We start from the raw sequence: 24,669 nt of genomic DNA on the forward strand, positions 1-24,669 counted from the left end.
GAATAATTGTATGTAAAACTTTGATTCTCTATTGTGGCCCCATACAACCCCTGGAGGCCATGATTTCAATAAACTTGAATCTGTACTATGTCAAGAAGCTTTCATGTACATTTTAGCTCTTCTGGCCCAGTGGTTCTTGATAAAAAAAAAAATTAAATGACCCACCCTATTTTTGTGGTCATCTCCCCTTTGAAGAGGGCATGGCCCTTCATTTGAACAAACTCGAAAGCCCTTTACCCAAGGATACTTTTGGCTAAGTTTGGTTATTATTGGCCCATTGCTTCTGGAGAAAATATAAAATGTTTAATCACGGACAGACAATGAACAACAGGCGATCAGAAAAGCTCACTTCAGCTTTCAGCTCAGGTGAGCTAAAAAGTATTTACGTATGGAATAATTTTCTTCATATGTGTCTTTTTTCATCCAATGCTATTTCTCCCCACTTTTAAATTAACGTTCAGATTTAAAATACATCAGAGTTTCCTGTAAATATGCATATCGATATGTGATATATGTCCTTATCAACTACAGAGTTTCATAATACTGCCTTGCCTTGCACGTGAGTTAAAACAGTATACCCTTTACAAGTCGTTGCCTGCAGTATATAATAACCTCTCTAGGATAAGAATGAGTTGAATTAAACAATGCTATAATTCTAATATACAAATGATCCATGTGTACATGTATACTCTCCAAAGAAAACAATTTAAACAATGTTAATGTTGCTGAAGAAAATTTACCACAAAGCAAAAGAAATGCAAAAGTTTGGCATCGGATCAAGTGCCTTTGACCTTGTTGACAATATACAATTACAAACAAAAGAAATAATAATAATTTATTCGTTTTGTGAGTGCACACTCAGTGGAGGTCAGTGGAGGTGCATCTTCTGTTGGCCTCCTCATATGCCATTCCTGTTTTGGAACAAATGAGAACAACGGCCTCTTTTAGCATCACTAGGGGCAGGTAGTGAGCTGCCATTCTGGATAGCAAACAAAATTCTATGAAAATTTAAACTTTAAATATTGTGCAATCATAATAAACTATACTGTCTTTAAAAAATTTAAAGGTTGAAAAAGCATAACATACATAAATATACTATATTAAATTAGTTTTTATTGTTTCAAGGATGATATGTTTAAGTTCTAGATATGAATTACTGGTAAGTAGCCTTACAGTGGATAATTTAGAATTTTTTTTACTGAGGTCTTCATTTTGCAAGCCTTGCAGTGTTCTGTATTTGGTAAAATCTAAAATAGATATTGAAAAAATATTATATTCAAAACATGATGAAATCATGAACTCTTTGGGAATAATTTATGATTCAATTGCAACTACATGTAGGATCGTCTATGAAATAGACATGAATGCCCTTTCTTGCAGAGTGGTGAGAAATCAACACACAGAACAATAGATGGAAGGAAGGACATAATTTAGATAATTATAACAAACATTATACAACCTAGCCATATACATGCTTGGATATGAAAAGTATCAATATTAAATGGGAGTATCTCTACCCATGACGAGCCTTGCTGCACATCATTCTGTCCCTGAGTATATTTAGAACGTGTCCCAGTTCCTAAAAATAAAAGTCGGATTAGAAAGCTTTAATATGTTATGTGATGCACTACTTGTGTAAAAATTGAGCAAACATGTTCATTCAACTTCATAAAGATGTGTATTTTGGATCCATACCCAAAATATATATTGACTAATTCCTATCATATCAAAGTAATCAAAATGTGAGCTGCTGATTCTTTAGAAAATTACTTTCTTACCAATATATCAATATACTTTCCCCAAAGCAGTAAAGTTTAATATATTTATTGAACGGATTTTTTTTATAAACTGGTGGTGTCTTTCATGGTCTTCTTCCTCACTGGAAAAATACTGTTGTCTTGTTCATACATGGTTTTGAAGTGGACATTGTTTTCAGAAGTAAGGATGTAGATGTATATCATGTTTTCCCCACAACCCCTGGCCAATGGATTTTTTTTTTTTTTTTTTTTTTTTTAGGTTCATACAACATTTATTCACATTATGACAGTCAGGGTTTTAACATCATGCCCTTACAAACCCACCTGACTAGGGGGTACAGGGTATTTTATCTACCATTTACTCACACATCCACTCTAATAGGCATTCATTCAAAGATAGGAAAAAAGGAAGAGAATTAGAAAGGAATGAAATTACTCTGGCTTATCATATGTACACTATACAAAATAATATTAATCTAATAGGTTGTCACAAACTAAAGGTTTTAAATGTATAACAAATGTACTGTTATGACATTGATAATAACTTCCGATGATATACATAGGCTAATTAATATATACAATTACATATTATATATTCTGGATGATCTAAAATCTATAAATCTTTTAATTTATGAAATGTATTCCATTTCTTCTCAAAAACATCTACATAATCATTTTTACATGCTAACTGCCTTTCTACTTTGTACACATCTGTCCAAGTGGTAATAAAGTTATTTAACAAAGGCGGATTGCCTCTACATTTGCAACCATACACAAAGTACTTTAAATAATAATTAATCAAATTGATCATTTCATTTTCTGAGCTACCCAGCAAAAAGGTTTTTTTTTTTATCAACAACAATATTTACTGGAAAAAAAATCCCTAAACCATGACTGCACATTCTTGCAAAATAAAACAACATTTTCACAGTCATACAAAACATGCTCTATTGATTCCCTTTCTTTTACACAAAACGAACATAAATCGTTGTCTATTTTCTTTATTTTGAACAAAAATAAATTTGTGACTAAAATTTTTTGATTTATACGATATTGTAGCCACTGTAATTTTGTATCCTTTGTAATAGTAAAAACATTTTTATTAATTGTATTCCACTCTTCTTGAGAGATATCAAATTGTATATCCCACTTCTTTTGACCTGTAGGTTTTTCTTCACTATGATTAAAAATTTGGTACAGTTTTTTCTTGTTTCTTTTAAAATATATGAAAGGGGCTATATGTATGGGAATAGTAGGTTCTTGAACTTTTATAAACTGGTTTATTCCATTATCTCTCATTGCTTTCTTCAATGCTTGTCTTAAACCAAAAAATTCCAAAAAATGAGATTTTACTTTATACATTTCCATGAATTGATTATAATTCATGATATCTCCATTCTCATCTAACATTGAGTTAACTGTATATACATTATTTTCACACCATTCTTTCAGATATAAAGTTTTTCTATTTACCTTTATGTTTTCATTGTACCATAAAACACTATTAACCATACGTTCAGAAGATTTTTTTTTCTCAAAAAGACATATTAACCATTTCCAGGATTTACTTACATCCCTCCAAAACATATTCTTTCATTTTTCAAGTTTTTGTAAAGCATACAACGGTCCAAATTTAATAACAATGGATTTGAATAATTAGGAGCTAGGATGAACTAAAAATTGTCTACCACACCACATACAAACAAGAGGCCCAAGGGCCACATCGCTCACCTGAGTCACTTTGGCTCATACATATGTATTTAAAGATTTTTCCTATATATTTGTATGCAAAACTTTGATCCCCCATGTGACCCCATCCTACCTCTGGGAGCCATGATTTTCACAAACTGAAATCTGAAATATGTCAGGAAGCTTTCATGTCAATATCAGCTTTTCTGGCTCAGTGGTTCTTGAGAAAAAGATTTTTAAACATTTTCCTTATATATTTGTATGTAAAACTTTGATCCCCTATTGTGGCCCCATCCAACACCCGGGGGCCATGATTTGAACAAACTTGAATCTGCATTATGTCAGAAAGCTTTCATGTAAATATCAGTTTTTCTGGATCAGTGGTTCTTGAGAAGATTTTTAAACATTTTCCTTATATATTTGTATGTAAAACTTTGATCCCCTATTGTGGCCCCATCCAACCCCCAGGGGCCATGATTTTAATAAACTTGAATTTGTACTATGCCAGTAAGCTGTCATGTAAATTTCAGCTTTTCTGGCCAAGTGGCTCTTGATTAGAAGATTTTTGAATGACCCCACTCTATATTTGCATTTTTGTGATTATCTCCCCTTTGAAAGGGACATGACCCTTCTTTTGAACAAACTTGAAAGCCCTTTACTCAAGGATGCTTTGTGGGAAGTTTGGTTGAAATTGATCCAGCGGTTCTTGAGAAGAAGTCGAAAATGTAAAACGTTTATGATGCCGACGACGACAGACAACGGGCAAATTTTGATCAGAAAAGCTCACTTGAGCCTTTGGCTCAAGTGAGCTAAAAATATAAATGCTCACCATTTACGAATATCACAGTTTATCATTCCTGTCGGTGCATGGAGTAAACTGCCAATCTGCAAGATATTTAATTATCAAATACTTTTATGCTATTCTCTAAACTGAGCACACTAAAACCTGTAATTCATATAATACAACACAAGAGATGTTTCTAAAACACATATGCCCCCAAGTTGCAAAATTGAAAGGGTTATACCCGTGCCTCATTTAATTGATAGTAGTATCACCAATTCAAAATATTGAGCAGACAATACCTTCCTATGTCAAGAGTGGACTGACCATGTGACCTAAGAATCAATAGGGGTCATCTACTCCTTATATATGCTGTACAAGTGTACCAAGTTTGTTGTCAATCAACCAATTAATTCGTAAAATATAGGAAACATCCCCCTTAATGTATTGAATAGTATGAAGGAGAAAGCATGGGCAGGAAGATAGACATGAACTCTGATAAGCCATATAGGAGGAGAAGCGTTCACAAACTATTTTATACCCTACACCCCTCAGATCCACTTTAACTTTAAGGATAGCAATTGGATCCTCCTGTCCCTACAACTTACACATCTACAAATGGCATTGAAGCATTGTACAAATTCTCAAGTCTATCAGATAAGCCATATAGGAGAAGTGTTCACAAGGTATTTTAACATCCTCCACCCCTTTTAGATCCACTATATCTTTTAGGAAAAACTTTGGATCCTCCCATTCCGACAATATGCACATCTACAAATGACAATTAAGCATTGTACAAAGTTTCAAGTCTATCCAATAAGCCATATGGGAGGAGAAGAGTTCATAAGCTATTTTACATCTTCCACCCCTCTTAGATCCACTATAACTCTTAGGAAAACAATTGGATCCTCCCGTCCCAACAATATTCACATCTGTAAATGACAATGAAGCATTGTACAAAGTTTCAAGTCTATCTGATAAGCCATATAGGTGGAGAAGCGTTCACAAGATTTTGTGACAGAAGGAAGGACGGACAGAAAGTACAAATACAATATGTCTCCCCCTGGAAGAGGGAAGATATAATTATATGAGTGCATGTTTATATACACACAGCACTAAACATAACTTAAAGTAATTTCACCCTCCTATGATGTCATCAGATTTTGCAAAATCAATGATTTATTTAGATTTATGCATGATAGGAACATAAATTTTGTTAGTCTTTTCCGATAGTTATTGTAAAAAAAAACAAAAAACTGTTAAAACAAGAGGTACTGTGAGCAATGCTCACTAAGAATACCCCCCGCTTACCCCAATCTCCTAAAGGGTGTTGGAAATATATAGGTAAAACTTCAATATTATGATCCAAAAGGTATCTAGGAACACAGCATCTCCATGCGATGAAAAAAGCCGTTAAAGAATTTAAATGGAAACCATATTGCTACTTTGATGTCCAGTGCGCGTGACCTTTGACCTTTTGACCCCAAAATCGATAGGGAACATCTTCATCCCATGGGTAGTTCATATATATGATATGGTAACGGTAGGTGGAAAGGATAATGCTTTAGAGCCCGGAAACCATTGCGTCTACAGACGGACGGACAGACGGACGGACGGACAGACAGACGGACAACCCGATTCCAGTATACCCCCCCCCCCACAACTTGTTGCGGGGGGTATAATAAACTATTTCAAAAGTCTAAGTTATAGATGAATAATCAATGATACGATTTAAATCAAAATAGATGTGTGTAACATTTCACTATAAAGAGTTGTATGAAAATGTGATTTGTGGAAATAAATAATAATGCTATAATTCTAATTAGAGGCCTGTGATCTTAATCACATCCTAATTAGTGTTAGAGTCAGCCCCCTGAACTGGAGCATATCCTAATTAGTGTTAGAATCAGGCCCGTGAACTCAATCACATTTTACTTAGTGTTATAATTAGGCCCGTGAACTCAATCACATTTAATTAGTGTTAGAATCAGGCCCGTGAACTCAATCACATGCTAGTTAGTGTTAGAATCAGGCCCGTGAACTGGATCACATTTTAATTAGTGTTAGAATCAAGCCCGTGAACTGGATCATATCCTGATTAGTTTTAGAATCAGGCCCGTGAACTCAATCACATTTTACTTAGTGTTAGAATTAGGCCCGTGAACTCAATCACATTTAATTAGTGTTAGAATCAGGCCCGTGAAGTCAACCACGTGCTAGTTAGTGTTAGAATCAGGCCCGTGAACTGGATCACATTTTGATTAGTGTTAGAATCAGGCCCGTGAACTGGATCATATCCTAATTAGTGTTAGAAGCAGGCTCGTGAACTCAATCACATGCTAATTAGTGTTAGAATCAGGCCCGTGAACTGGATCACATTTTAATTAATGTTAGAATCAGGCCCGTGAACTGGATCATATCCTAATTAGTGTTAGAAGCAGGCCCGTGAACTCAATCACATGCTAATTAGTATTAGAATCAGGCCCGTGAACTCAATCACATGCTAATTAGTGTTAGAATCAGGCCCGTGAACTCAATCACATTTTACTTAGTGTTAGAATTAGGCCCGTGAACTCAATCACATTTAATTAGTGTTAGAATCAGGCCCGTGAAGTCAACCACGTGCTAGTTAGTGTTAGAATCAGGCCCGTGAACTGGATCACATCTTCATTAGTGTTAGAATCAGGCACGTGAACTGGATCATATCCTAATTAGTGTTAGAAGCAGGCCTGTGAACTCAGTCACATGCTAATTAGTGTTAGAATCTGGCCCGTGAACTCAATCACATGCTAGTTAGTGTTAAAATCAGACCCGTAAACTGGATCACATTTTAATTAGTGTTAGAATCAGGCCCGTGAACTGGATCATATCCTGATTAGTTTTAGAATCAGGCCCGTGAACTCAATCACATTTTCCTTAGTGTTAGAATTAGGCCCGTGAACTCAATCACATTTAATTAGTGTTAGAATCAGGCCCGTGAACTCAATCACATCTTATTTAGTGTTAGAGACAGGCCCGTGAAGTGCATCGTCGGAAACCCACGGTTGATTACGCTTCGTTCCTCTCTCCATCAACCGTGGGTTTCCGACGATGGTGAAGTGGACCATATCCTAATTAGAAGCCCATGAACTCAATCACATCCTAATTAGAACCCTGTGAACTCAATCAAATCCTTATTAGTGTTGATTCTGTACCTCCACTTACAAAAATTTTTTAATATGCATCTCGGGTACGAGTTAATACTAGGCCTTTAGTAAAAACGAAAGTAAATTGTATGACGTATGCAATTTGTGTGTGTTTGAGTTCACGGAACTTCCGATTGTATCAGTTCACGGGCTTATAGACCCTGCCCTTAATTTCCACTGCCGGAAATATATTTTCCGTCTCTAAATATTCTTAATTTTCCGAAATAATTCCAATTCCAGTTACTAGAATGGCGAAAGAGGAGAAGAAATTTTGGGTTTCATCAGATGGATTTTAAACTACGAACATCTAATTTACATAGTTTGGTATTTAAGTTTATTTAACATTGAACAAAAATTCATTGTTTTGCTACACTAATATGTCAATGGTGCTACCGTAAGCTCGAGCGCAGCAAAATCGGAGTTAACCACAGGCACCTGATGTATCGACAGCGTTAATTTCTGTGGAAACGAAAGGGTTATTTATATTTGGTCTTTCCCATCCCCTCGTTTTTTTTTTTTCAAGCCTTCATAAGGTATGTGGAAAATCAGTTGAGCTCTGGTTTGATTTTATTTCAGGGTACAAGTGATGTGAATCGTTCTAAAACTTATATAAATCAATCCATGAATTATTTTCCGCAAGTGAAGAAGAAAACCTGCATTCACAGAAGTACAATGCGTGTGATAAGAAATAAACTGAAAAAGTTAGATTTTTGTGTGATTTACTGAAAGTAAGGCATTTCTAGATGTCTCACAAAATGAGGTGTTGCACATGCTTAAGTCATTGTTTGTCATGGAGGCGGATTTCACAGCGAAAGGATGTATTATTTGAAATGACAATGATTATCGTCAATTTATTGTGGAATATTGAATGGTTTTAAATGGTTTCACTTGCTGAAAATTGAAATCATTCATGGAAGTTTTTGAAGGATTCTAGGGCTGAAATGATACGCCCCTTCACAATACCGTACATATTGCAATACTTATGCCACGATTCAATATTTTCAATACGATAGAATTTATAGAACAAACCAATGATAACACCGCAGTTTTAAAAGCAAAATGTTTCCAAACCGCCAAATGATAAGATGCCTGTTGGCTCTGTAGTTTAAACTGTTTAATTTAATAAGTTCATTGTTTTTGTCAGACTTGAGGCTAACAACAGCAGGGTTCCAACTTTGACTGAATATCTTAGGGGCCAAGTGGGCCCCTGAATAAGAAATCTTGTTAGCTCACATGAAATTTTAGTAGCCCACACATATCATGAAATTGAATAACATGGTTGTTTTTTTTTTTTTTACAAGAAAAAAGAAATATCAGGTCACATTGCAATTTATTTAAAAAATTAAAATATCAATATTTAAATTCTGTTTCCTTTTCCGTAATTCTTTTTTAAAAATACCTCTTTCATTTCCACTCTCATTTCTTCAACCTAGCAAAAATACCAGAGCTCATGGACTTTATGATCTTCGTGGCGTCTAACTTTAACACACGTTTCTTCTGACTTTTTATGTGATTTCAAAATTTTTCAGCTTTACGAAGTTGATAACTTGGGAAAGCTGTCACAACGATTGGACCTTTCGTGTCATGTTTTGTACACACAGTACATCATCCCCTTTTCGCCGTCATCGAGCCATATTCTCCCCTTCTTTCCACTTTGGTAAAAGCAGACGCTTTCTTTTCCTATGAAGTAACCCTTGCGTTGTTCAACTTCTGGTTTAAATACATTTTGGAAGGGTCGATACCCCAGGAATGTCTCGCCCAGTGGCAAAACCTCAACCGGAAATTGAACTTCATAATACAACTCGGATCGGTCGGGGGAAAAAAAGTTGATCGGACAATTACTGTCGCCAAGTGGGCAACGAGAACAGAAATTTTGGTTGCCCACAAGCAAAGTTTAGTTGCCAATGCGAGTGGGCGAGCGGTAATTTGGAACCCTGCAACAGTCTGACCATTATCGAATGCTACACTGAGTGGCCAAAAGTATTGCAACAAACATGGCTGACGTCATCACAATGTAAATAACAGCTGCTTGGAAAAAACCAACTTTCAATGAAAAAAACATTATTTGTTTACCATTTTTTTCTAGTATTTTGTTGCAAAGTCTTTCTGAATAATAACTTGTTGTAGTCTTGAAGATATTGAAGCATGGAAGCTACGGATATATGTCTGAGAGAGGTCATTCCAAATTTTTGTCACTGCAGCCATTAGGTCATCCCGGTTTTTAAAATCATCAAACTCACGGGACAGTTTGATTTTGATACAACGCCAGACATTTTCAATGACATTAAGGTCCGGGGACTGTGCAGGCCAGTTGAATTTTGGAATACCGTTTTCTTGTTTCCAAGTATTGGTCTGTCTAGAGGAGTGGGGGTGGAATTATCGTCTTGGAAAATAAATTGCTGATTTCCAAAATTTTTGCTAACAACGGGCCATAAGTGATTATCCAGCAATTCAATATACCTTGCTGAGTTTAGATTTCTATCAACAGGTACATGAACACCAATACCATAATAGGTAATACACCCCTAAAACATACAACTTACTCTCACGGGCGTTTTGCGTTGGTTCAGATGGTAAGGTTTCCTCTTCTCGGACGATTTTCTCCACAAACTTACAGAGTTATTTAGTCCAATGACTACCTGTGTTTCATCTGAGAAAATAACTTTCTACCACTGTTCAGGTTTCCAATGTCTTTTCCTCGGAACCACAAAATTCGGCGTTGTTTGTTGACTTTAGCGATTGTAAGCGTTTTCTGAATTTTGCCCCTCCTGTATCCTTCCTGGTGTAACTTACGACGAACAGTTCTCATGGACACATTTGTACCTTCATTCCTTTTAAAAGTTGATGTAATGTCTTGAAGAAATTGTCTTCTGTTAGTTTTCAGAAAGCGATAAAGTTTCCGATCACCCCTCCCATCTATCACTCGGGGCCTTCCTCTCCGGGTATCGTTTTTAACACTTTCTTTTTGACGGAATGTTTTCAAAACTCGTCCAACAGTGCTTCGATGGATTCCCAATGATTCACTAATTTTGTTGTCATTAAATCCCTTTGAATTTAGAATTACAATCCTTTCCTTTAGGTCCTTTGACAATTCTCTCTCATTCTTCGACATTGTTTTCATTCGATACCTTACCGGAAATCGTCTGCTACTTTGAATTACAAACGGTTCCCCATATAATTCATACCCTAGTTAATTCGCATACCTGACATCACGACCCAAGCTTACTTTGTTACGCGTCAGCAATAAAAATAAAATTTGAAGCGAGTAAAATTGTGATGACGTCAGCCATGTTTGTTGCAATACTTTTGGCCACTCAGTGTATATTGTTCCTCATGCAGGTAAAATCAATAAGTACAGTTTGAGCCTGATGTATTTCACTGAACTCATTTGTTATAAACGTATCGAACCGAGAGTCGAGGCAATGAATTGAACATATTTTGGTGAATCTTTTCAGCCCTAAATGATTCACATCAAATGTAACCTGAAATAAAATCTTCTCAAGAACCCCTATGCCAGAAAATTTTACATTTACATGAAAGCTTTCTGACATAGTGCAGGTTCAAGTTTGTAAAAATCATGGCCCCAGGGGGTAGGTTGGGGCCACAATAGGGATAAAAGTTTTACATGTAAATACACATAGAGAAAATCTTTAAATATCGTCCAAGGTGACTCAGGAGAGCGATGTGGTCAATGGGCCTCTTGTTTGATATATTTTTATCTACAAAATTAATAATGTTCATCAAGCCCAGGTTGATTTGAATTGGTCAGCCCTGATGGAGTATATGTATTTCTGGGTAACATTTATAATTTTAGATCACCTGCTTCTCTGATCTGGCAACTTTTGTCTGTCCATCTGTCCATAATCTTTTCACATTTTCATCATCTTCTCCAGAACCATTTTGCCAATTTCAACCAAATTTTCTATAAAGCATCATTGGGTAAAGTATTACCTCCCTTTCAAAGGGGAAATGATTAAGAAATACTATAGTAATGAAAATATGGTGGCATCTTTTAAAAATATTCTTCTCAAGAACCACTGGACCAGAAAATATAAAACTTATGTAAAAAGCTTTCTTACAGAATGTAAATTCAAAATTGAACAAATCATGGTCCCAGAGGGTAGGATCCTCAGGTAATACAGATTCAAATTTGCTTAAATCATGACTGGGTGGGTGGCACACTAGGGGAATAAATTTCTATATTAGAATGTACAAGAAAAAACTGTAAAAACCTTTTTCTCATGAACAGCAAGGCCATGATTACTCATTAGCTTATCTGAGCTTTTATAATCACCTGTTGTCTGGCATCTGTCTGTCTATCTCTAAACTTTACACATTTCTGGCTTCTTCTTCAGAACCAAAGGACCAATTTTAGCCAATAAAGCAACCTTGGGTAAAGGGAATTCAAAATTTTTCAAAGGGGAGATAATCAAGAAATATTGAAAATATGATGACATCTTTTAAGAATCTTGTCAAGAACCATTAGGCCAGAAAAGACATAACTTATGTGAAAGCTTCCTTTAAAAATGTAGATTCAAAAGTGTTTCAATCGTGGCTCTCGGGGTAGGGTCAAAGTAGTCAGTCGTGGCTCTCGGGGTGGGGTCAAAGTAGTCAATCATGGCTCTCTGGGTAGGGTGGGGTCAAAGTAGTCAGTCGTGGCTCTCGGGGTAAGATGGGGTCAAAGTAGTCAATCGTGGCTCTCGGGGTGGGGTGGGGACAAAGTGTTTCAGTTGTGGCTCTCGGGGTGGGGTCAAAGTAGTCAGTCGTGGCTCTCGGGGTAGTTTGGGGTCAGAGTAGTCAATTGTGGCTCTTGGGGTGGGGTCAAAGTAGTGGATCTGTTTTACATGTGGATATTTTGGGGGGAAAATCTTCTCAAGAACAACAGGAACTTGATAAGTCATATTCATATGCAATCATCCTGAGGTAGTGCAATGTCAGTTTGTGGCCCCTGGAGGTTTGATGAGACCACAATACAGGAACAAAGTTTTACATGGGAATATATAATAAATCTTAACAATCTTCTTCTTTCAAACAGCTCTGCCATGATTAGTCATGTTAATAGGCTGTTATCCTCAGGTGAGCATTTTGGCCCATGGGCCTCTTGTTTCTTCTCATGATGCAGATTAACTTGTAATCTTTGTTTGGGTCTTATCGAGGTTCAAGATGAATCTTAATAGAGGTTTGGATAGCTTAAAAGGATGTAAACTCTACATTAGCCACTTGTAAATTTCTGGATCACGTCCCACAGTTTGATAGTACATGTACATAAGGTTGGCAATTACATGTGAGTAACATACATGTGCTCTCTTATGATCTTCCGGAAGACTTGTGGATTTGGGTCTCTAAAAAACTTCCTCCAGCAGTAGATCATAATATCCCAGACTCTAATCAGTAAGATGGCAATTAAAGTAATCATATTTGAGAAAATATTGAACAAAAGAATCTACCATCTTGAAATGGTCCAAATGATGAAAAAAAAAAACCCCCAAAAAACAACAGTGAGGAAATTTTTATTATACATGAAGGTCATCAGCTGTATCACTGAATTGCATTTGGAGGAAATATCAAAACAATGAAATGTCAAGGATGCATACCATGAGCAACAGTGTAAATACATGTAAACACAAGTGTGTGGACAGATTTCACTCGTACTACAACGTAATTTCCTAATTTCTGCTGAGTTGTCTGCTTGATGATATGATAAATAATTTTGTAAGTTGTACTAGACTGCCGGTGAAATATCAAAGTTGCGTTCGTATATAAGATACCTGTAAATCTAGGTAAGCATGTTATGTGTAACTATCAACAATTTAGAGGTGATAAAAAGAATTGATTATAAGCAATACTATGCATTTGATTTTTTTCATATGCTGCAAAATATGGATGTAACTTTGTACAAATGCAAACACATAGCAAATAGAACCCATAAGTAGAAGTCTTTCATATATCACCCTTCATTTTGGATTTTGAAGCTTAAAACCATTGATCCTGTTCAGAACATATGTTGAGTGTATGAGAAAGAGAGAGGGTCCTGGGAGAGAGAAATAATCTTCCATTTTCTTGCTGAGCTAGTTAATCATCAAAAATGTTCTTGCCTATTGAGTAGTCCATGAGTTGAATACATAATTTGCTTTATAAGAATATAATTTTTTTTTCATTTTTATCAGATGTAGAATTAAAATCAAGATGGCTAGCCCTTGGCCTGAGAACAATCCAGAATCTTTGGAGGATCTGTGCTTGAAGGTAGTCGTAAAAAACCTCGATTCATTTGCCGACAAATTCTCTGATGGCTACAGACTGAAGGAAGGCATCTCCTTGCAGCATCCCAGCTTATGTGATAAATTATTTCAGTCCATGTATGAAGAATACCGAAAGGATATGTCATGGTTGTCAATTTTGAGAGATTCGTCTTTGACAAGAATAACCAGAGTTAATTTGTCTTGGTGTGCAGTAGATGCTAACTCATTGAAATCTCTTTGTGGACATCCAATCCGAGAATTAGACTTGTCACATTGCAATCTTGATGAAAGTTGTGTGAGAATAATTAACAAACTCAGTGACACCCTTTTATCACTTATTATTGGTGATGCTTATGGGCTGGTGCAGGATTTGATTGGTAAAGGACATTTAATGGATTGTAATTATACTCCAGAAGCTGAAGACTTTGATGATAAGTATTGTCTTGACTATGTCTTTAAATGTCCCAATCTGAGGAAACTGGTGATAAGGGATGCATATTTTGAAAATGATGACCAAGATGATGCAAGTAGCGGTCACACTGTGTTGGCTGCCATTTTGTGTCCATTAAAAAATTTGACATATCTAGATTTATCATCCTGTGTTTTTGACATTGAACTCATGGACTGCCTTGAGGAATTGAAAAATTTACTGTCTCTAGACTTAAGTTGTGTGAACATTGGAAATATGCAGGAGGCATTGAAAAATATTTGCAAAGCCAAGAAACTCAGGTAAAAGTTTACATAATTGATTTTTGAAACAGAATTATTAGTATTTTTCTTATAAAAAATATTTGATTGTTATTCCTTTGAGTGCGTGGAGTTCTTAATGAAGTAATTTTTTCTTTAGACACCTAGATTTATCAGGGGCAGAGGAAGCTGTTTGCTTCCACAATCATCCTAGCCAGTGTTTGAAATACATAGTGGACAATTTGCCCAACCTTACCTCCTTGGATATTTCAGCAACAAATTTGGCAAGCTCTAAAATGCAGGCAGATGATGGGTAAGGAACTGAAAATATAGTCATTGTTTCATCTGCACTACTAGAATAGCTAGGAAATATGTGTAATAATGAATGGATCTTCTTTAATTCAAGTGGTTGTTGTATTCCTGGACTTGAAGGGAAGCAGTTGGAATTCCTAGGTTTGCTGGACTGTCCTGATAGTCCATGTGAGCGCCAAAACTTACCTGCAAAAAGGGTAGGTGTATTTCCTCATGAAACATACCTGCAAAATGGGTAGGTGTATTTCCTCACGAAACATACTTGCAAAACGGGTTGGCGTTTTTCCTCACAAAACATACCTGCTAAAAGGGTAGGTGTGTTTCCTCACAAAACTTGCCAGCAAAAAGGATAGGTGTGTTTCCTCACAAAACTTGCCTGCAAAAAGGGTAGGTGTGTTTCCTCACAAAACATACCTGTAAAAAGGGTAGGTTATTTCCTTGTGCAAAGCATGACTTTCAAGTTTTGCAGCCATCTGATGATATGTCTGATATTGATAAGCAACTATAAAGTAATGAAGGTTTGTATTTAATTCTGAGGTTGTGGCATCAGTTGGTGTAGTTTTTGTCAATATATGTCACTTTGTAGCCCACATTGATGATGTTTGGGAGAGCTTATCTCTGGTGATGGCAGCTTTGGTGCAGGCATACTGGTTTTTAGACTCAATTCTAATCCCAAATGGTTATAGTCTTTACCCAAACCAAACTTGAATGGAAATAAGATTTAAGGATGCACTCTACTATTCTAGATACAAAATGTTTTATTTGGTTCTTATGATCTGAATGCTGAAGTGGTTACAGTTTTATTTGGTTCTTATGATCTGGATGTTGAAGTGGTTTCAGTTTTATGTGGTTCTTAAGATCTGGATGTTGAAGTGGTTACAGTTTTATGTGGTTCTTAGGATCTGGATGTTGAAGTGGTTACAGTTTTATGTGGTTCGTAGGATCTGGATGTTGAAGTGGTTACAGTTTTATGTGGTTCTTAGGATCTGGATGTTGAAGTGGTTACAGTTTTATGTGGTTCTTAGGATCTGGATGTTGAAGTGGTTACGGTTTTATTTGGTTCTTAGGATCTGGATGTTGAAGTGGTTACAGTTTTATGTGGTTCTTATGATCTGGATGTTGAAGTGGTTACAGTTTTATGTGGTTCTTAGGATCTGGATGTTGAAGTGGTTACAGTTTTATGTGGTTCTTAAGATCTGGATGTTGAAGTGGTTACAGTTTTATGTGGTTCTTAAGATCTGCTGAAGTGGTTACAGTTTTATTTGGTCCTTGGGATCTGGATGTTTTGGAGAGGTTCATGTCACACTCTCAAATAACAATATACACCACACTTGTATGAAAGTTTCATCAAGGAATAATGACCAGCATGTATGCTTTGGGTGTTAAGTGTGACCTATATTTTATGGATGATTGACTAGGTTTAAGTTACAGTCACTTACATTTTAGTGCTCACCCAAATGCCCGTATCAATGTGAGAGAAATGTTTCAGACTATGTATAATGAGACTTGCTGGTCATTAACTGTAAATCAGGTTGGAAATTTTACAAGACTTAATGATTGATAGATAAAACATAAAAACTGGTTACCAGAGCTGACCAAACAATAATTTGTCCAGCATCCTTTTTTTACAGCTAAAGTGCAGTAAAGTTAACGTGTGCCTGAAATGTTTCGGTATAGATTGTATTATTTCATGAAGAGTTAGCATTTAATAATGGCCCAGGTATTGCAAGCTGGTCATTAACTGTAGAATTTCTGTAGAATTTAGGAACATTTTCTATACAACAGTTCTATACAAATACTGTGTAAATAATACAATCATGTTATTGAATATGTATTTGGTGTTGGTAACTATCATTTATGGTTGTCTTTGTTGAAGTGAGCTATGTGAACTTTGCCCAGTAAATGTCCACCCAATGTTTTAGACATTTTTCACATGTAATTGTACAGTACAATGTATTTATAGATGTCCATGCTTTTTGTAGGTGACAGGTTATGGCAATGAGGCACAGATTTTGTTAGCACTGCGCATTTATATGGATAAAGAGCATCTCTTAACATCAGCCATGAATCACCTTTTTCAAACGCTTCGGTACGAGGAAGTGCATGACCAGTGTCAGGCTTTGGAGGTAGGACCAACAATTGTTTTATCAAGGATATAGAATGTGATACTTAATGTATACATGTACTTATGTTTAGTTATTTTCTCCCTCAGTGCCCTCGTCCAAAAATAAATATTTTCTTGACTATTTAATAATAAAACATAACGAAAAAAGTGAATAGGTTGGTTGTGTTCGTTACAAGATCGCTTTTAATAAGCAAACATGAAATCGACAAAACTGAAAAATCACAAATGAAAGCATTTGAATTCAAAACTGAAAATAGGCTGGGTGGGAGGGAAGGCTAAGGCACAGAAATACAAAAGCGACCTTGTAACGAACTTCGCACTGCCCGAAAACTGACCAGTAGTAGTATATATATTAAGCGCAAATGCACCCATGCATAAGCTCAAAAACCCGCGAAATGTATTTACGGAAAATAACGAAAAATGACGAAATTTAAAATGTAAAGAAATAAAAAAAAGTGCATTTTAGACTTGCAAGTTTGCAAAAATAATTGTCTGTGAAACATGAAGGATTTACAGTACACAGACACTGTATAGTAAAATTGCTTGTTTTTTATTGTCCATGTACAGACATTCGTATATCTTTTTTAAATTATCTACACAAACAAAAATTCCACAAACATCACTATGACACATTGTTTATATTAGATTATGTATTTTATGAAATGACAAAACCAATAATGAGTGTAGTATTCAAAACTGTTTTTTCTTTACATTACATGTACCATGTTTGTTTGTACATGTATGTGCAGCATTTGTTTCTCTACTTTTCAGTTGATTTTGGATGGTATGAAACATAACTGGACAAATAAACAGGTCCAGATTTCTGGGAGGTAAGTGATAATACATGTAAAAATTGTACATTCCTTATTTTACATGAATACTTAATTATGCAAATCACACAAACACAAATTTGTGAGTTCAGACTTTCAGAGACTTATCATCTTATTTCTAACAACCAGAAAGTCAGAAAAGTCGACCTGAGACTCAGCTCCATGTTAGGTGGGTTACAAAGACAATTGATGAGTTTTTAAAAGAATTCAGGTCTGACGAAAAAAACTTAGTCATTGGGCGGTATCAAGTGATATTTTGTGACACGATTATTGATTATTGGGTGATTGTATGGTTAAAAAGACATTCCTAATTCATATAATTACATCTTTAATAAAAAAAAAGGAAGAAACAGTTGTCTTGCTGTTTGTTTTCTGAACAATATGATTGATTTTCTTTTAATTTTTTTTTTATATATTATTGAAAAAATAAATATCAATTATAAATTAGTTAACATATTATAAATGATTTTAATGAATATCTCATACAATTTCTAATATATTTACTACATGAGAAGTGAAAACTAGAAATTCTGTACTGCAGTTTTATTCTACCATTCGCATATTATAATTCCATAAATAAAATAATTTACAATGCAAATGAAGGCAAAATTTTCAAAAAGGGTAGTTTCTCACAGTTTTACACAGCTATTAATTTTTTGCTTTTAATTCGAAATCCACTGTACTCCAGGCCTGGTGGTTATAAAACTTTTATGAGCATGTTTTCATACTCAAACTCCGTGTTCTAAATCATACCCATACTCAAAAGTGAAGGTTATAAAACTTTTATAAAATATTTCTCATACTCAAATGGAGTACATGCTCAAGATTTTTCGTGTATGCTGGGAGCTTGCTCAGAGTTGTACTCAAAACAAACATGGCTGAGTTTGAGTTCAGTAAAAGTTTTATAACATCCAGGCCAAGTTTCTGTGTTGGACTGTTTGACGGGTCTTGTCCAGCCCGCAGCCGTTCCCATTCTTGATTTGTATTATTAAGTAGTCCCATTTCCTATGTAAACAACTCATCTCAGCAAATATCCAATACTGAAACTGAAACTCTGCCAGGAAGATTTTTAATCAATGGAACCAGATTAATAGAATCCTTCATTAGTACGAGTGTGGGATAGGGAAATTCCACCGAGGGGACAAGATTCGCAGTCTAGGACGAGGCTTTGCCGAGTGCTAGACAGCGAATCTTGTTCCAGAGGTGGAATTTCCCTATCCCACACGAGTAAATAATGAAGGATTATTTTTCTCACATTGTACCTACAGTTTAGTGCATAAATTTAGAGTTTTGAGAAAATTCTAAATTATCAAAATCCTCATTTGAACTTCGATGCAAAAACTAACTGAATAAGCAGAAAGAGCATACCCGAAAATGGTTTACACTGTAAGTGTAAACTAAAAAACTCAAGGTTGTCCACCAGAAAGCTATACTGCATTAAAATGTAAAGAAAACAATGCAAAATATTTTACTTCACCTTGTAACGTAAATCTTCACTGTGTAACATATATCATTTAATAACTTTTAAAGTGATGACTTATAAACGATGCTGATTGGTTGAAAAATTCGTTTGATTTCTCTGTCAAAATTTCGTTCGGAGTTCATCTGCACTAAGCACGCGGGACTACTTTTCTCTGGAATGCGTCTTCCCCGTTCTAATTTTAGCGCTATTTATAGAACGGGATTTTCCACACAAGCATTATATATAACGAAATGCATTTGTTTGATTTTTGTTTTTCATTGCTATCAAAAATTAGCATAACTAAAGATATGAATAAAATACAAATTAATTTAAAGAAACAACATACTTAGGCGATGACGTGGCAGAATAGTCAATATTTGATGACGTAGACCACTTACTGGTAGAAGTAGACAGATTACACGAGTTCCCGGTATGAATCGTCTGCTTTACGAGATCGATAACATGACGGAGCAAGTGGAGACTTCTGACCTGGTAAATATCAATGAAATTGAACTGCGTTATATGGGGCTCAGTCAACGAGTGCGTTTTGAACGTTTTCCTCGATATTGAAATGGAGCCGAATTGCATTCCACCGTTCCAACGACACAACCAGTGTTCAATGTCTCCTCCAACACGATGCAGCATAAATCCAGTCACCGCTTGTTATCTTCCTGTATATTTAATTCAGCTTTTAACCATTGCACTTTTAATTTGGTGTATAATCCATTTAAATCTGCACAGTAACTGTTCCTGACCTGAACGCACAGCCATGCCGTTTTGTTTTTGTTTTCATTCTTGCCTATATGTATTCCTACGCACCATTTCAGAAACGTTAATTCATCCATTTTGATGGGAGAAACTATTTGTTTTTCTATCTTAAAAACATAATTAAATGAAGAAATAAAACTTATAATTTTTTGTTTGATGCATGTATCAAAAGAATCATTGGACGGTAAACTTTTTCATCAATGCACTATGCGCATTGATGAAGTTTTCCATCCAATGTTTCGTTTGATACATGCATCAAACAAAGAATTATAAGTTTCATTTCTTAAATCATAGAAAATATATGACGTCACAATCAAATGACATCGCAGCAGTGTGAGACAGAAAAATCTCACATTGCTGTCTCACATGGGCAAAGTCGATCTCACACTGGTGCTAATGTGAGAAAATGATAACCCAACTGCTTGCATGTGCATCTTCAATGTTTTCACTTGATAAGTCAGAATGTATATGGAAATTTGCATGAATGTAGATTTAAAATTCTATTGAGAAATTAATTTTTATCAATCTTTTTGCAGTGCTGCACTGTTTTATATACTGAAAGGAGTAAACAGGGAAAAAGTCACACAGTTTCAAAGAAGGTAAAATGCAAATTATACCGCCTGCTAAAAAAGTTGTGCAGTATAGGTAATTTGTTAAGGTTACAAATTACCATGGAAATTATACTCCCTGCTAATAAAGTTGTACAATGTACAGTGTAGGTGATAAGTTAAGGTTACAATATGTGTCATCCTGTAAATCTGTATAATCTGTCTGTCCATCTGTGATGTATTTCTGGAAGTGTATGTCACACTACTCTGTAAGTTTGCTTTTCCATCTGTAAGTGATGTCTGCCCATCTGTAATTTTATGTCTGCCCACACTGTAAGTTCGTGTTTTCTATCTTTAAGTGTATGCCCATTTGGAAGATACATCTGCCCACCTATAAATGTCTCTGCCCATCTGTAATTGTCAGTCTGTTAGTGTAAGTCTGCCCATCTGTAAGTTATGTCTGCCCATCTGTAAGTGTCTCTGCCCATCTGCAAGTGTCTCTTTGCCCATCTGTAAGTGTGTCTCTGCCCATCTGTGATTGTCGGTATGTCCATCTGTATGTGAGCAAAGGTGGTCTTGTACTGACTAGAGTGATATGTATGGTGGGAGTATTTTCCCATAGAGACATTTATAGCTTGATGATTATGTGTCTTAATGAAATATGTGTGTTATGTATTTCTTTTGATGTTTGTTGTAGGAGGGTCATCTTACTCTTACTGGATGCCATGGAACAGCATAAACTGGATAAAACAGTATGTAAACTTTGCTTTTCATTTCTGTGTCGTAGGATGCAACATGTGCAAAACATGCAAGAAGGTGTCCACAAGATTTATGATGTTTGTCAATGTATTCTTTTGAACCAGTCAGTCAGTTCATGTTCATAAAATTAATGTTCCCTTGATCATATTGATTGTAAAATATGCAAGAATGATATACGTATATTAAGTAGAAATTTTAGCGAGGATTAAATCTTGGCATTATTAGCAAGGATGTTGCTATCGCTAAAATTCATCATCGCTAACAATTTCTGCCATGTAGTGGGTAATAGTTATCTTTCTTGGATTTATAAAATCGCTAAAATTAGCTACTGCTAAATACGTACATATACCCATTTTTATGGAGAAATTGCTAAATTTGTGTCTCACTAAAAATTCCACTAATACGGTATGTTTTTTTTTAATAGGTTATCTGCAATTAAAAATTATTTCATATTTACTTTGGATACAAACTGCTTCAAGATTTTCTAGTACACGTTGAATACATTTGGTGATAGTTCATATTTTTATTGCTTATTTGCATTGCTTTTTAAGATGCTGAGAAATGTCCTCCTGAATTTCTGTAGTATGAACCTTCCTGAAAACATGGTATGTATTTTTAGCTCACCTGAGCCAAAGACTCAAGAGCGCTTTTCTGATCAAAATTTGTCTGTTGTGTGATGGTGATGCCATCATTGGCTTTGTAAACTTTCACAATATTATCTTCTTCTCCAGATTCATGGGGCCAATCTCATACAGTTTTTCAACACACACCAATTTAGCCAAATTATTTCTCATTGAAAATTGCAGATACATGAAATTTTAAAGCATGAATTTAGAGAGTATTTACAATTTTTGAAAGAAAAAAAGAAATATACTCATTGAAAAAAGTAACTGAACACTATAATCTGACCTGAAATACTGTTTATGTTTACCATATAGACTTTGATTACAATAGTTTTTGCTATTGAAATTGACATATATGCATTAAAGTGATGAATAGCTATAGGAAAATCACATTAAATTCTATTATATAAAGTAACATACATGTATATGATTTTGTGTGAGAGAGCAATGATAAAATCTAGAATGAAATGTTGGTAGACAATAAAACGAATGAGAAATTTCAATAAAAGTGTATATTACAGTTTCATCTAAGTTGTCTAGAATATGGTCTGACACTATTTATTGTAATTCTTCAAGTTACTAAGAGATTCTAGATCAATGTATGCATACTAGGCCCCCGTCATGCAATGTGGATGTTAAGATACTGTAGATAATCATCTTCATTGTATAAATTACACATTCTTTGGACTTTCCCTTACTTCATCTTTGTTGGATGTTACTGAAAGAAAACAACACAAGTGTCTATCACTCCATCTTTTGCAAAAGAAATTGCATCACTTTGACTTTTTATCAACACCTCAATGGCAGCCGACTTATACCCCTCTGTTTGGGGATGAGCGATAACTCGTACCAAACCCCCCAATATAATCATCTATTAAGGCAGTGCTGTTCATATTGATTTCTCAAACTTTTATTGAGAATGATTATTGTTGAAACTGGGTACAGATGGATGGTATATAATTCTCATGTGGTCAATAGCTATCTTAATAAAAATAGAATACTCAATAGGATTTTATATTGTGCTGTTTCTTCTGCAGACGTTCTGTCATCGTCGTCTGATCCAAAACTTGATGGACGTTGTTGTCTCAGACACACAGGAGGATTTCATTCAAAGACTGGGGATAATTCTGCTCAATTGTATTGCCTGTCAGGTGGATGGGGAGGAGAAACTCACATTTGGAGAGCTAGGAGCCATTGAGGTGAGAGAGAGCAAGAGAGAGAGAGAGAGAGAGAGAGAGAGAGAGAGAGAGAGGACTTCCTTTTTCTCAAAGAATTGGGATTTAAAAAGCAATTTTCGATAATGAATCTGACAGTTTTGTAGTACTTGCATATAGAACTACAGATCCATATATGCTTAATCTTCAGGCCATGCTGAAAATCATCAAGAGAAAGCTAGCTCTGGAGCAGTGTGATGAAAATATGGAGGTTTCTTGGAGCATGATGTGGAACATCACAGGTAAGTACACAAATATTCAATGAAAATAAGCTAAACTTGACTAATTTTTGTGCAAGTGGATCCTTATTTAACATACATGTATCAACTGCCTATTTCAAATTTTTGTACTATATTATGCCAACAAAGATGTAAGTGGGTACACATTTCAACATTTCTTTCTGTTTGTCCTTTGATCGAAAGTAAAGTGAAATATAGTTGGCCTGGTCTGTCAATGTTTCACTAATTTATTGGTCAACAATGTATAAAAAAGAAAAACAGTCTTCATGGAGTTTGGAGTTATTGAAAGGTCAAGATATATTTTGGAAGGACATTTGAATTTTTTTTTAAAAGGGTAAATTTGTTCCAGTGAGTCAGGTTTACATCTTCCTTGGATTTAGTTTACAATTCTCTTATGATGGAATGTACCATGAATGATTGTTCATTCTTGTTTCTTAGCAAAACGTAACCTCGTAATGGAAGTGTTGTAGAGAGATAGTTATCAAATGGGTTTGAGAACATTAGTCATTTTTCAGTCCTGAGGTAAGTATTGTTTCTGAAGGGAAAGGGAAAATTCAGCCTTCCATGTCTGTTGTATTATTCTTGTCTTAGCAGCCACTCCCGAACAACGGCCACTCTTAATTTCCCTTGATGATTTTTTCTATATTTTTGTATTGGAATAAACAGCCACCTGTGTAACGCGGCCAGTGGCCAATCAAATCCTCACCCAACATGTTAATTACACTATAATAGGCGGCCATTTTGTCCATCAACGCGGTTTTGTCACATGATATTTTACAAGAGTTAATCAGCTGTGACGAGAGCTGATTGTTTTGAAAACACACATTCACTTGGGTAATTAAATACTGGTCAGTTTACATGGAACTATTAAACAGATTAGTGTTCAAATTAAATATTTTGTACTCTGTTATCATTGTTTGTCATTTTAACACATTGTTGAAATGGCTTCGCCGAATGTAAAACGGAAAGTTTTAACTTTGTCTGAAAAATCAAACTGGCTTTTTACAGGGTAAACTGGAATAAGAGGCCACCTGTCATAAGTGGCCACTTTCATAACTTCCCTAAGGTGGTCTGTTAAAACAAGTTTGACTGTATTATATTGACTTCTGTGAAATTCTCAGAGACATTCAAGATTAGCAAACTTGAAGTCAAAATAGAAAATTTTAGTAAACTTATGAAATCAATGGAAATGTAACATTTTGGTAAAAATTTCTATTATAGTACATGTACTTCAAAAGCAACTTTGTTTTTTCCCCCAACTTCTGATGGGATGTTTAGGTTTTATTTTGATCATTTCATTTGAATGTTTTAATTGGTGAATGAGTGCCTGTTTTCTGATGTTTGTGTCATGTTTCTCTCTCTCTCTCTCTCTCTCTCTCTCTCTCTCTCTCTCTCTCTCTCTCTCTCTCTCATACATTTATATATTTCAATATTCATATTTTGCAGATGAA

The 24,669-nt window shown here is 35.3% G+C and overlaps 1 protein-coding gene and 1 long non-coding RNA gene across 2 annotated transcripts in view; one reads left to right on the plus strand and one right to left on the minus strand.

Annotated features, from left to right (window-relative positions):
* Nucleotides 1-820: 820 nt before the first annotated feature.
* On the minus strand, nt 821-6,308 carry LOC125679156 (uncharacterized). The gene is made up of 4 exons (XR_008799920.1): nt 4,276-6,308; nt 1,518-1,579; nt 1,174-1,247; nt 821-979 (listed from the first exon to the last, which is right to left on the minus strand). It is a non-coding gene; the product is annotated as an uncharacterized LOC125679156 (long non-coding RNA).
* Nucleotides 6,309-7,450: 1,142 nt separating this feature from the next.
* The window catches only part of LOC125679155 (protein zer-1 homolog), a 31,177-nt gene continuing 13,958 nt past the window's right edge, over nt 7,451-24,669 (plus strand). Inside the window, exons 1-12 of the mRNA XM_048918128.2 lie at nt 7,451-7,736; nt 13,580-14,380; nt 14,499-14,651; nt 14,745-14,847; nt 16,633-16,776; nt 17,547-17,605; nt 20,372-20,434; nt 21,081-21,135; nt 21,694-21,747; nt 22,803-22,964; nt 23,131-23,221; nt 24,665-24,669. The exon at nt 24,665-24,669 is cut by the window's right edge and continues 66 nt beyond it. Of these exons, the coding sequence (XP_048774085.2) occupies nt 13,599-14,380; nt 14,499-14,651; nt 14,745-14,847; nt 16,633-16,776; nt 17,547-17,605; nt 20,372-20,434; nt 21,081-21,135; nt 21,694-21,747; nt 22,803-22,964; nt 23,131-23,221; nt 24,665-24,669 (1,671 nt within the window). The 5' untranslated portion in view covers nt 7,451-7,736; nt 13,580-13,598. The remainder of the gene's footprint in view (nt 7,737-13,579; nt 14,381-14,498; nt 14,652-14,744; nt 14,848-16,632; nt 16,777-17,546; nt 17,606-20,371; nt 20,435-21,080; nt 21,136-21,693; nt 21,748-22,802; nt 22,965-23,130; nt 23,222-24,664) is intronic.

Source organism: Ostrea edulis, chromosome 2, assembly GCF_947568905.1.
Source record: "Ostrea edulis chromosome 2, xbOstEdul1.1, whole genome shotgun sequence".
NCBI lineage: Eukaryota > Metazoa > Mollusca > Bivalvia > Ostreida > Ostreidae > Ostrea > Ostrea edulis.